Below are 13,573 nucleotides of genomic sequence, written 5' to 3' on the forward strand. Positions count from 1 at the left end.
GATGAAAGAGTATAAGGTTCTCAGAGTGCTCCCATATTACCGGCTCTACGGTAAAGCATGTATGCACACCCTCATTCCGGGAAAAGGAAGAGTTAGGTCAATATCACAAAAGTATTAAGATTGTAAGCGGGGGGGAAATAGCTCATTGTGCCTGAGAGCCGGCAGCTACTCAACACGTACAAGGCTGAAGACAGGTATTCACTTACACATTTGTTTATGATAAACATTTTGTAAACTCGTCGTTTTCATGTCTAAATGAAAATGTTTCTTTTTGACGGTTCAGTATTTATAACTTCGTTTTGTTGAATTCCAACTTTACAAGAAATGAGAAGTCACGAGTGGATTATGGACTAAAATACACTTCGACTTCCTATTGTTTTATTTCGCAGTCTTTTCTTAGTTTTTTTTGTTGTCTGTAGCCTATCTGGTAATGTGAGGACTGACTGAAATAACATAATGTTTTTAATCTGATTTACCCTTCAGTCTGACAGAAGAAGAATAAGATGCACTGATAATTGGATCCCTCCCAAATCCCTGTCGAATGATGATCAGAGGTATGTTACATTGATCCAGGAAACTGTAGACTTGGCATGCCATGACTTTTCAGCTATTACTAGTAATAGTAAAAAAAATTATAGTAGCACCACAGTTTGATTTCAGATGAATGAAACTCTGTCCTGATTTGTTTCAGAAATCGTGATTGTGCTGCATCCTGTTTCTGTGTGTGTGCCTGTGAACCACAAGGTGACTCTGAGAGTCTGTGCTGAGGGCACAGGTATCCTCAGCTACCAGTGGTTCACTGAAGACAATAAGGAGGTGTGTGGAGTTTACGTGTGCAATGAATCCAAGAATTAAAATCTTCTGCCAGAACATTTCTCTCCAGAGACATAATCATTATTTTTGTTATCCAGGTTCCCGGTGGCATTAAAGCAGACCTGACCATCACAGCTAAACAAACTCAACTCTTTGTGTGCCGAGTTAGTGACCACCTCTTTAACTATGTGTTCAGCGACTGGGTGAAAGTGAAGGTGTTGGACATTGATAAATCAGGTGTGCATTGTGTGATTCTCATCTTGAATTAGTATGGTACTTGTGTTTTTATTGCATATCTGTTAGTTGGCAGTGAACAAATTGAATGCATATTCCTAGTTTAATGTTGTGGGTTTGATTCTACTAGTTTCTTTTCAAACATCAGGTTTGCCAGTAGACTGGACGGGCGAGCCACACATTGCCATCAACCCTAAACCCCGGACAGTCAGGAAGGGGACGAAAGTCACTCTCCGCTGTTTAGCCTTTGGCATCCCAGCTCCTTACTATCACTGGTACAGAAATGGACAGCCACTCCTGGACAAAACCAGTGACACACTGCAGGTGAGGAAGGATAACAAGCAAGTGTTTACGTACCTCAGTCCTGACGGTGTTTGTTTACTTAATGCTTTACTGACTGTGTCATTTCACCTACTCTGAATCAGCCTTCCCTGACTATGTAATTCATTTGGAAAATGTGGCTAGTATTGTCGGTACAATATCGTTTTGATGTGCTAGATCGCAGAAAAACAAGCAATGGTAATTATTTTATCGTTTGTGTTACGTGTAGATTGAACATGCAACAGCCGAACATGAGGGATCATACCTGTGCTCAGTATCTAACGTCTTAGCAGAGAGATGGACTGAACCGGTCCAGGTTGAACTTGGTAAGTCAAAGCTGCTACTTCATTTAGAAAATTAAAAAAAAAAAATCAGAATTAAGTCATCTTCTAATAGATTAACTTCCTCTATTTATTTAAAGAAATGACTGAAAAGCTGTGTTTTTCACACACTATTTTCATTCCACTGAATTAGCACTTAGGCTTTAGGTCGTTTCCATTATGCTGGAGGTACTTTCCAATTTCAAAAAGGAAGTTGTTAGACTCCAAATAGTACATGTCCAAGCCCGAGACACAAAACAGGAAAGTGATGTAAAGTGAAACTAGTTCTTGCTGAATGTCTACTGTTTGTACATTAATCTGTGGTATAGGCTACAATACTTAGCAAAAAAAAAACATCAACAGCTGGGCTGTTCAGTTTGAGTCTGCTGGGCAGAATCATAGAAGTTGAGATCTTTTTTTATGCAACTTTCAAATACTAATGTATTGTTTCTCTATTTTAATTTCCTCTAGAGCAAATGCAGCAGCTTCCTCCTCCTGCACCCACAGGTAAAGAATAATAAAAACACTTAGTTTCAAAAAATCCTGATTAGGAATAAGATATTACGATATGCATTAGCTTTACCTTGTGTGTTTGAAAATGCATTCTGCTCTGATATTATCTTTTAGCCTCTGATAAAGTTGCCCTACTTATTGGCAACCTGAATTACTCCAACCACCCTGGCTTGATGGCCCCCATCATGGATGTACACAAGCTGTCCAACCTCCTGCAGCAGCTTGGCTTCAGAGTGGTTTCACTGCTGGATCTCACCAAGGAGGAGATGCTTGCTGCTATTGACAAGTTCATTCAGCTCCTTGATAGAGGAGTTTATGGTGAGCACAAACTACCAATACTTATTTTTTGGTTAAATGAGCTTCATTCCTCAGATGGTTTAATATTTCATCTGGTGTTTTGTGGCCATTATCAATTGTTGACCACTGGTCTTGGGTCATGACACACACATACTCATACGTATGTGTGTGGCTGACTGGGCTTTAAAGTGTAAAAAGTAGTGTATACAAAGTTTCCAACATTGTATGTACAGAACTTTCTGATTGGCTGTGGCACTTTTATGTTTTTTTTTTATAGAAAATCAGGCAGTCGACTTGACCTTCATATTTCTACATGTGACCTGTGATCAGTTAAACGGGGTTTAGAAAAAGACAAACTGTATTACCAAATGATGGTAATGATGAACTAAAAATGACAGCAGAAGTGTCCTGCTGTGTCATCTTGATGCTGTGTTTCTATTCTCCATGTTTTCTGGCTGACAATGAAACAGATTTCACAAAGGCGGAGAAGCACATTTGTTTATCACACTACTGTATTTTAGTCAGCCATATCTTTTTAATCCCCAGTGTGCCTTTTTTCTCTAATGCTCCAAACATTAAATATTACTATGTCAGGATTACAAAATAAGTGCAGTGCTGAATGTATTTCTTAATGTCTTGAAGGGGTAACTTGATGTGTATTTTATCAACATTTACAGGACTTTTCTACTATGCCGGTCATGGGTATGAGCGGGCTGGGAGAAATTACCTGGTAGCTGTTGACGCTCCACAACCATACAACCCTAAAAACTGTGTCTGTGTGCAGAGGGTCATGCACAGCATGCAGCAAAGACAGACTGCGCTGAACATTATACTACTGGATACCTGTAGAAAATGGTAGGTGCAGTAAATAATCTTTGTTCTTCTTAGAGATGAGTGCCATGTGGATATGCTCATACTGAATCACACAAATGTAGAATATTTTATGTTAAAAAGTTTGAATTAGGTTGAATTTGTCAGACTATGTAAACTATCAGAATTCTCTTCTGTTCTTCTAAAAAACGGTATTTTACTTTTTCAAAGGTACAACCAGGATTGCATGCCCTCAGCCATCATGCCCTTGGCACCAAGTGGGAACACTGTTTATGGTTATGCCACGTATGTACTTTTTATGTTTTACAACTACCACTATTTACTTAGAACCAATAACCATACCAACTTACTGATAAAACCATGCAAGCACTGACCTAGGAATACGTTCTTTGAATAAAGTCAAAATGCTGTTTAATATGACGTACAGGGTGACGTTTTTTTTTGCTTGCTCTGAGTTTTTTTCTCTTATCTTACTGTTGCAGGTGTGAAGACGCTGAGGCTTTTGAGGTACAGGACGGGGGGAAAAGTACTGGAATCTTCACCAAGTACTTGAATGCGCACATCCTGCAGTCTGTGAAAGTCACACATGTCTTGGAGAGGGTTTCTGAGGGTAAGAATTGTCAACAAGGCCTCTAAGAATTTACCCAAAATGTTGCTGTAAATCTTAGATTGTTTCAAACAATGCTGGTTTTTATTGTACGTTTGTGGGTTTGAGTACACCAAATAGGAAGTGGTTGTTTGAAGTGAAATCTTTTATGGTTACATCTTTGGGGTTCCCCAAAGGGTACTTAACCTTTTTCGATTGTATCCCTTCATTTGAGTGACAGTTTCTTCAGAATGAGGGTAAACAGATCTGATGGGAACAGGCCTTCCTCTGGTTTGCAGAGAAGTTGTATAGCTGTAAGCAAATCCTTTCCAGTGTTGTTTACACAGGACTGGTAAATCTAGCCGTGACAGAGCCTGGTTGGAGGAGTTATCAAGCTGTCCTGTCTTAAGAGCCTGTTTGTCTGCTTGATGCGACTCTGGTAGAATAATTTTTCGAGGTACCATAAGCATGTGACCTCATTCTCTGGAAATTTACACTGTTGGCTAGAGAACAGCACGAAACCTGAGAGCTACAGGGTGCAAGACAGCTGCTCTGCCTTTTGGGCACCCCCTGCCTCTGCTCTCATGGGTTCACGCACAGAATCAGGGTCGGCTGAGATGGTCAAATAAACAATGGTTGTTTGAAATTAAGCTCTTTGATTTTTTTTTATTAAAACTTAAATTTTAAATTAAAATCGTCTGTAACTTTAAAATCATCATGCCACTACTTTCGATATCCGCTCATCTTGTTGCTGACTTATTTAGAGATGGAAAAAGAGATGCTGTGGGTTGCTCATTCATTATAACCACATAGGGTGGAGACAGCTTGCTCAAAATATCCCTGAAACCAAATCTTCTCTAATGCAGAGTACAAATCTATATTCAATGATTTGAGCACGGTTTCACTACTGGTCCTGCTAGTCCGCCCAGTGAACTGGTGTAATGACTTGTTTGTTGCATGTAATGAGTCTTGTGAGGAATGGTTTCCCATTAATCATCCAGTCCTGACAAATCACTTGCAATAACTGACTTTGTTATTTAAAATTTCCCTAAGTTCCTCAATGTTGTTTGTCTTTTTGTTTTATGCTGAATCTGATACATTCCTAATAATTTCACCCGGCGATTGCAAAACTTGGGCAGACACATCATCGTATGAGTGTACATACATGTGCTGTTGTTTGTGGATGTGTCACGGTTGATTTTCTCAAAAAACGTGTCGAATTGCACAGAGTAAAATGTAGAAGGACGTCCTGGAAAATTGTATCCAACGTTTCTGATACGATATGTCCGGGTATTATAGGGATAACATTTCTCACCTGGCATTTTGTCTCTCTGTCTACAACAGATCTCGGAAGAGACCCTCTTGTCATAGGCAAGCAGGTGGTGGAGATAAAACACACCCTGACGGAACCCAGATCCCTTGCAGACCCAGTTCGCACCACCGGCTACACAAGAGAACTCCACCTGCGAGATGCCTGTTGGAGACAAGCAAATGGTGAGTAAGGGAATTTTCCCCAAATGTACATGTTTTTTCCTGTTTGTCGAATTATATATAGACGGAATGCGAAACAAATATTATTTCCATCAGGTTAACCATATTTCCTCTTCTTGATCTCTTGTCACCTTGAGTAGGAGATCGAGATTGTCCTATTTACCGGTACTCCTCCTCACTACTCCTACACAGCAGCATGTGTCAAACCAAGTGCAGAAATCTGGTTTAGTGTGGTGTTTTCAACAACATTCAAAAAGCTACTGGTTGCTTTTGAGGAAGTTGAACCAGAGGACTGGTGTATTTTACAAAAGTTTGCTTTTCTGTTAGATGGAAGGTAGTCATTTTTTGTAATCTCAAAACTTCCTCAATTTAACATTTAGCCTATTTTTTGTTTTGTGTTCTTTTCCATCTGAAAATCTTTCACCTTTGCGACCAAATAAAGATTACAAATCTCCATGCCTTAAATTAACAGACCAGCTGAAAAGTTACTGATGCGGTTCTCAAAAGGCTCTACAACATCAGATACTTTATCTTAGTGTTTTAAAACCACAACACACAGGTTTGGAACTTGTAAACACATGTTTTCATCTCCTTTCAGAGCTACCACGGAAGAAGCGGCTGATGTTCCTTTGCGGGGTAGAAGTGGAAGTGAGCTTCTCGGCTTTGTTCTCAAATGTCTTGGTGGTTTTTGCCATTGTGAAGACTACAGGCCCCAGAACCCAGGACTGCACCATCACTCTGAGCAGCACGCCTGTAAATATTGTTTTCTTCAGTGTTACTGTCAAGTTTCATTTCATTCATATAGAAACCACAAGAGATATATGCAGTGACAGTCTGATACATTTAGATTAACACCCCACTGAAGCGAGACTTTCCTTTTCAAGAGTTACAATACTAAATATGAGGTTTTAAAATATGAGTTGTATCTATTACATTACAAATTCCACGTTGCTCACTGTAGAGCGGTTTCCATTATCCAACAAGAATCTCTCAGTGATGTTAATTCACCCCCATGTTTCATGTCAGAGGATATTGTGCCCAAATATGGACTTCCAGTCTGCTGCAACCACTGACAAAGACAAAGCAGGAAGTCCTAGTAGCCATGTGCCTTACGTGTGCCTCCATTCACGTTTTTAAACCTTTGACAAGCCTGCCATCTAGTGGCTGATTTGTGAATGCATGACTATTGCAGTTCATTTGTAGCAGCGTGTCAGGGCTAGGCCAGTGTTAATATTGTACAGTTTTTTGGAGGGTTGACTAACATGCTTCATGATTGTTGTTGAAAATAATGCTGATGCTTACAAAGTATTTTATGCTCTTAATCCTTAGACAATGGAAGACTTGTTATCCGGCCCTTGCAGGTCAGAGGAGATGGACTCCCTTCTATTTATGACATCTGAAAAGCCAGACTGCTCTTTGCGACTTTGTGCCCTTCAAAAACTGAAGGTATGTCCTCCATGATATGTACATGTGTTCCTATAACTTGTTATTTTTCAACAAAACACAGCAAGTCTTAAAAAGAAAGGCTGGTGCAATGTGATAATTTGATTTTTTTTTTTCTCACCTGGCTTTGTTAGGAATCACTGGTCATCAAAGTGGAGCTACACTATACACACATTGACAATCAGCTGCGCAAGACAGAAAGTCTAAAAGTGGAAATAGGAAAGCCTTTGGTGGCATCGTGCAATCTTCACAGGAGGAATCATGCAACAACAAGCAAGAAAAAAGAAGGGGCTTCTGTTCAAAGTATGGGCAACATTTCAAATGGAAGACAGCTGCACCAGACTCTGGCTGGACCATGCCGCCCTTGCACAAGAAAGGCAGAGTGTGCTCCTAAAGTTGCAGGTACAACAAGCAACGAACCTGAAGAAAACGATGAAAATGAACTGCAAGACTATACTCTTTGCCAATAGACTTGCCTGGCCCCATTATTGTAAATACTATATTGAAAGAACTGAATGTTTTTTTTGACTTGTATGATAAGGAACCACACAGATGGAGATCTTGTTTTTGTGATGGTTGATAACGAATGAGTGAATGACTGAGGTTTGGCTTGGTGTTGCCGACCCTCCTTATATTTTTGGCACAACACAAGACATAGCCTAATAACACTTAATTTTGCTAACCACTAAATAAATCATGCATTTTTTTTAACTTATTATAAATATCACTTTATAATCAATGGCAAGCTGGCTAGCCTAATTTTGAGAATAAACTTAAGCTACTGTTGATAATTTATGAAATAAATCTCTTGTTGTCCAGGACGAGATTCAGGTGAAAAATAAATAAATTACCTTTATCAATCGTTTGAAACCGGTTCCATCTATTCTAGTCATATATAGGCTATCCACCAAAATGTATTGTTGCAATTTTTGCAATAGTACCTAACGTAGGTTTTAGTTTTGATACATAGGTATTTTATGTAAATGAACAATAACACTTCTTATCCCTGAGACCGTAAACGCTTGATACCTGTAACCAGAAATAATCAGAATCCTAACTTCGTTTCGGTGAGTGACGTCAGACCTCTGAGGACCAAAACATCAGTAATGTGCTTTTGTGTGGTTTCGGTTTAACAGTAAATGAACAGAAAAAGAATACAATAAAATATGCAATAATGTTTTTACGACGAATACCGTAAAATTACACAAGCCTACTAAATGTATTGCATTTTCTTCGTTTTGGTCGCTGCAGTGTAAAATAATTGCTTTTTTATTTTGCCTTTTAGAAAATGCAATTTCTTCTACCTTGACTTTCTTCCCATATGGTACTCTGATTATGAATCGAAAGTCTTGCCTTGTATAACCGGCCCCTGTTAGCTCGCCGTGATCGTATAGTGGTTAGTACTCTGCGTTGTGGCCGCAGCAACCCCGGTTCGAATCCGGGTCACGGCAGGGCGATGTCAACACATCGGGGATTCTTCTATTTTTATTATGTTACTCTCTGTTACAAGAATTATAGTATTTGAGCTCAACGCAAACACGTTTATTGTCATTTTCTTAAGCAGACCGTTATTTCATTTTTGACTGCATTAGTCCTTAATTGTTCCCTAATTGTTTAAATTAGTTATCAGCCAAGAAGTCTGCAGAAAAGTCTAGATTTGTTTAAAAACGAGATGCTTTCCATTAGTGTCTGTGTCCCATATAAACCTGCCACTGCTTCTTGATTTTGCTCCATATAAAAGATTTAGTTTCTGTTTTGCTTATTGGAATTGTAAGCTGGGCTACTTGATTTGCCCTTAATTCATTTTTAGCGAGGTGATCTATACTCTACTGTCTCATTACCTTGTATGTTTACATAAAAACTGCACATTTATTCTATATAAAGCATCCATGTAGTTGCATTACTGCCATATTTCGGAGTCAGTCAGCTCCTACATTGTCCCTATTTCTATAATGATCCCCAGTTGATTATGCATTTCTTCAAACATGTGCTCCCCTTCCACCTTATAATGCATTTAATATGACGCGCTACAGATTCTGTTCCCTGATAGTGCTCAAAAGGACCAGTTGTTGGATGCTTTTCTATGACAGTGTGAAGTAGTGAACTGCAGTCTGTTGTGCCCTATCTGTAATCTTACTAAAATTACCTCCTCTCACCGGTTTCCACCCCTCAACCTTACTCTGGTTCACTCATGGTTTGTTTGTATTTTTCCTTGCATTGGTCTCAACCTCAGATTTTGATAATCCCACTAGGAACCCACTATAACGAGACTTCACTGTCCTGTTCTATTGTTCTTTTGTGATATGATAACTTTATACAGGACATGGGATATGCCTGGTTTAAATGATACTACAGAGTGCAGACACAATTACTGCAAATAAGGACTTTTTCTTTTTTTTTTCACTTATATTGCTTACTCCAATCCAGGGTCATATAGCAAATAGCAAACAACTGAACTGTATAAACAGATAATAAATCAGAAGTGCATTCCACTTTTTCAGTTTCATGACTTGGTATTGATGATGCTGTTTTGTCTTTTTTATTTGTCTGTCTATCTAGTTATTTGTGTTCAGCATACCAATAAAAAGCACCGACCAAATCTGCATTTTTATTCCTTGCCTTGAATTGCAGTAATTCTGTATCTACCTCCAGAGCCTGTTATAGCCTTATAGGGGTATCAGGCCAAATAACAGATGAGCAAAACTCTATTTCAGTGATTCCCACAGATGTTGCTGTTGTTTCTCCTCCCTGCCAAAACTTGTTTTCGGTGTACCGTGTCTTTCCCAGCAATCTTGTAATATTCTTGTAGTTGGGTGATAATAATCATGACCTTTCAAATGAATCCAATAATTGGTCACTGTTTCCTCCACAAAGGCATTTCTCCTCTCTGGAATTTGGAGTGCGCACACAGGGAAGGATCTCACTGCACCCAAACGCAAAAGGTGCTCTGGATGGTATCTAAGCCTCTAAGAGACGTTTCTGATGCAGTATGCAACACTTCCAAAATCTAGCCGTGATCTGCTAAGAGTGAGGTAGCCTGTATGTGTTTGAGTGATACAATATTTACCCCCCAGTCCAACCCACCAGACCCATCATCACATTGATAACTTCTTTACACGTATCAGTTACATTATCAATATGATCTTTCCACATTAATCTGGTGTCAAAATAAACACCTTAAAAAGCTAAATGTGTAAAGTACATTGCTTTTGTTTTGTCAGCTGTGTGAATTTAAATCCCCATTTCTTCCCCCCAAAATTCCACTTCATTCATCCTCCGTAAATAATTATCTTCCCAATCTGGTTACACAGCTCCAAATGTGCCATTTATCACAATAGAGAACAGTAGAGGGCTTATGACTGTCCCTTGTGGAGTTCCATTTCTACCCCACATTTACCTGACATTTCACTTACTACTTTAACGTAAATCATTATTTTATTTAAAAAGTAAATTATCCAATTATACATTCTTCCCTTGATTCCCAATTAAATGCATTTTATTCAAAAGTCCCTCCTTCCACAATACATCATAAGCTTTGTCTAAATCAAAAAAACACAGTTGCTACGTTTTCTTTATTAACTTGTGCCTTTCATATCACATCGTCAAAATTTAAGACTCAATCCAAAACACCCCAGCCTTTCCTAAATCCTCTCTGACACCCTGCTATCAGTTGTTGCTTCTCTAAATAATAGATTAACCTTTCATTAACCACATGTTCCATTAGTTTAGATATATGTGATGTTAGGGCAATCGACCTATAATTAGATGGATTACTTGCAACTTTTCCTGGCTTTCTAATTGGAACAATAACTGCTTCCTCCTAACCTGCTGGAATGCTTCCCTCTTCCCAAACCATATTATGCAACTTGAATACTTAATATAGTCCTTTGAAACTTAAAAGTTTTATCAGAATATAACATATTTCATCTTCCTGGAGCTGTCATTCCAGCACAAAATACCGCTCTTGTTCATCTTCAGTATGCTCTTCCCTTAATGCATCCATATTTTGAGATTTTGTATCTTCTCTTCTTCCAGATTAGACGATTAGTCAGAAATGGGATCTGATCATCTCCCTTAAATGACATTTGGACCAATCAAGAAATAGGCCTTATATTTAGTTGAGTTTTGTTTCATGTAGTTGACGGCTTGAAGTGGAGAGGACTTGATTAAAATCTGGATATCAAGTCCTGCAATCGAGACGTGAATTATCTTATGTTCACTTAAATATAATTGTGAAAATAAATATAACCCACATGTACCAGTAAAACATTTTTTTTTTTTACAAGTGGGGGAGTGACTTCTGTTTAAAATGGACTGACGACGTGTTGCCAGCAGGTGGCAGTCGACTACATTCAATATTCACTTGCCATGACACAGGGAGGCGTTAACATGAATAATGCCTCGCTCCCTTTTACGGGTGCTTACCTTAACTTTGAAATAACTATTTACATTTGGAAAAAACAATTAGAGTGATCTCACACCTAAGATGGGTTAAGTAAGTATGTCATGATTGTGGTGGGTCCACTGTAAGGATTCTCATGAAAGCCTGTTTTTCAACGACAAGTCGGCTGGGGTAGATATCCCACTCCATAGTCCATATTTTGGACTTCTTTGATATTGTATGTAGACTTAATCACAAACCCAATACGGACTTAGTGTAGCCTACATCTCTCAGCATAAAGAAATATTGGGTATATGATTAGAATTTTTTTTTTTCAATCACCAGAGTTTTTTAATTAAAAAATAGAATAACATAAACAAGAAAAAAAAGCAAATGGTCTATTATTTTGTTTTGGTCGTTTGAAATTACAACATTGCATTGTTTAGCAAAAACAAAATTGTACATTTAAACCCAGTGGGGAAATGCCACGCTCCCATTGGTTCACTTCGACGTCAGTTTTCGTTAGGACCCGCCCGCTCGCTCAAGTGGCGACTGTGAATGGTGAGAGATAATCCTCGGCTCTACCACAGACACACAACACGGCAGAGCAGCCTCCGGATCTGGATGCGGGCATCCTTGGATTCTGCTCTTCTTGGCACGGGCCCACTGCACGAACAACTTAAAGGGGACAACAATGGTGCACGCCTCGGCGGCTCAATCCGTGGCTGCTGGCCGTTCAGGGGACAGGGGACTGTGGTCAATGTGACATTCACTCGCACGCTGGTGTTGAGTTTATTGTTCTGGTTCTAGACGCAGCGGAGCAGCGTTTCTTCTGAGAAGATGTTGAGCAGATTTATGAGTGGCAGCATCAGGAATCTTGAGCGAGAATACAGCTGCACCGTCAGACTGCTGGACGATACGGAATATACCTGCACAATTCAGGTTAGTCACCTGTCGACCACAGGTTTTTTTTTTGTCACTCCGCAGAGCACTGAATAGAGCTGCGATTGTGTCTGACCTGGCAGACAGAGAGGCGAGTGTTTGAGCAGCAGAGGGACCTGCATGTCCCACTGCTGGTGTCTACCAAGACAAAAAAAAAAAATAGCCCTGGAATGCAAAAATGTAGAGTTAACCTATTTGTCATTTCAAATTACACTTAGGACATTTGAGGGACTGTATTTTTTTTTTACTCACATGACCCACTATTGTCGAGTGGTTTGAATGGCAGGCTGTGCGAGACGTCAAGGAGTTCTGTAGGACAGACATGACATTTCCCTAGAGCTCCGGTTGATGGGCTGTCAGAAGCACATTGCACTCTTAAACACAGAGTTAAAAGGCTTTTTGGAAGTATTATTTCCCTTACGTATTTATTAGAATAAGGTTGTGTTGCGTATTGGAATATTGCCTGTTGGTTCATCATTGCTCATCCAGTTCCCCTAAACCTTTGGCATCAATAATGCACATGGGGTATCCCGTTGCTCCTCTGACGAACATGAACCATGAAGTTCCAATGTGGATCCTGTAGATTATAAAACATAGAGACAAAACGTGTTGTTGATGGATGTAATTGGGATCATTTAGTGAGCCATTATGTGAATTTAATGACATGTTATCCACAAAAAATATCATTTTTTTTTTGCTGGAGAAAAAAAAAAACACCTCAGAGATATTGTCTTAGACAGACTGCTTGCACAGATGAAAACAGAACCGGGCCCTGATGTTAAAAATCCCTGCTTGTTGTGTCACCACGACAAGCAATGCTTTGATTATTATGCAGTTGAATGTTCACGCTGATTCAAAAAAAAAAGAAAAAAGTAGGTGAGAGGGCCTGTCAACATCAATAACAAGACCAAAATATTGTTCCCTTTGTGGAGGCTCTACAGTTGTAGGTGTAAAGAAATCCTTAGAGACTTCCCTGAGTCAGCAACATGTAGACACATTAAATCCTCTCAGCACAAATGAGATATATAATCTGCAATGTGAAACAGTGAACATGACGACAACAAGGAAAAGTGTTTGATTTCAGTAGGCCTAATTTTAACATCATCAGCAAGCCTTACTGCAGTTGCCTCTCTTTTCTCCCACACATGCAATAGTGAAACAGATACTGCAATTACTGTAGATGGTGACTGTGTGCCCAGGTTGTAAACAGACCTGCATTTCTGCTCTGAGCTGAGCCAGAGATGGACCTGGGCCAGATGGACTGTGAAGCCAGCAGGTGTGCTGCTTGCAGTGGAATCGTGTGGTCTGGGTGGCTGATGACAATATAGGCGGAAAGGAGGGGTGTGGAGAGAAAAAAAAGGAGAACGCTCCAGCTCTGTTGTGACTGTCTTGCAGCTTCCT

The 13,573-nt window shown here is 39.5% G+C and overlaps 2 protein-coding genes and 1 non-coding gene across 6 annotated transcripts in view; all 3 read left to right on the top strand.

Annotated features, from left to right (window-relative positions):
* The first annotated feature begins 81 nt into the window (after positions 1 to 81).
* Positions 82 to 9,239, top strand: malt3 (MALT paracaspase 3). Of its 2 annotated transcripts, none has more exons than XM_020631266.3 (15): positions 82 to 194; positions 484 to 554; positions 692 to 816; positions 912 to 1,050; positions 1,178 to 1,371; positions 1,598 to 1,694; positions 2,160 to 2,195; positions 2,316 to 2,519; positions 3,176 to 3,353; positions 3,540 to 3,614; positions 3,812 to 3,939; positions 5,260 to 5,409; positions 6,005 to 6,159; positions 6,736 to 6,852; positions 6,984 to 9,239. In XM_020631266.3, exons 2-15 carry the CDS (start codon positions 542 to 544, stop codon positions 7,317 to 7,319), a joined length of 1,947 nt encoding a protein of 648 aa, XP_020486922.2. In that variant the 5' UTR covers positions 82 to 194; positions 484 to 541; the 3' UTR covers positions 7,320 to 9,239. The 2 variants fall into 2 exon arrangements, with proteins under 2 accessions (XP_020486922.2, XP_020486924.2); XM_020631268.3 differs by having other exon boundaries at positions 1,196 to 1,371.
* On the top strand, positions 8,229 to 8,300 carry trnah-gug (transfer RNA histidin (anticodon GUG)). Its single transcript has one exon. It is a non-coding gene; the product is annotated as a tRNA-His (tRNA).
* Positions 9,240 to 11,805: 2,566 nt separating the features above from the next.
* Positions 11,806 to 13,573, top strand: part of LOC109982231 (FERM domain-containing protein 5) — a 58,792-nt gene continuing 57,024 nt past the window's right edge. For 2 of the 3 annotated variants that reach the window (XM_065957232.1, XM_020631365.3), the window contains exon 1: positions 11,807 to 12,172. In XM_065957232.1, coding sequence (XP_065813304.1) covers positions 12,071 to 12,172 — 102 coding nt within the window. In that variant the 5' untranslated portion in view covers positions 11,807 to 12,070. Of the gene's footprint in view, positions 12,173 to 13,573 lie in introns of all 3 variants that reach the window. The other variant, XM_065957233.1, reaches the window with a different exon arrangement.

This window comes from Labrus bergylta, chromosome 7, assembly GCF_963930695.1.
Source record: "Labrus bergylta chromosome 7, fLabBer1.1, whole genome shotgun sequence".
In the NCBI taxonomy this organism is placed as follows: domain Eukaryota; kingdom Metazoa; phylum Chordata; class Actinopteri; order Labriformes; family Labridae; genus Labrus; species Labrus bergylta.

What these genes read in the sequence shown, in the direction of transcription:
- malt3 (XM_020631266.3), top strand. An exon ending in TCACTGAAGACAATAAGGAG is followed by an intron (nt 817 to 911) that starts GTGTGTGGAGTT and finishes TTTGTTATCCAG; the next exon opens with GTTCCCGGTGGCATTAAAGC. An exon ending in TCACTCTGAGCAGCACGCCT is followed by an intron (nt 6,160 to 6,735) that starts GTAAATATTGTT and finishes CTTAATCCTTAG; the next exon opens with ACAATGGAAGACTTGTTATC.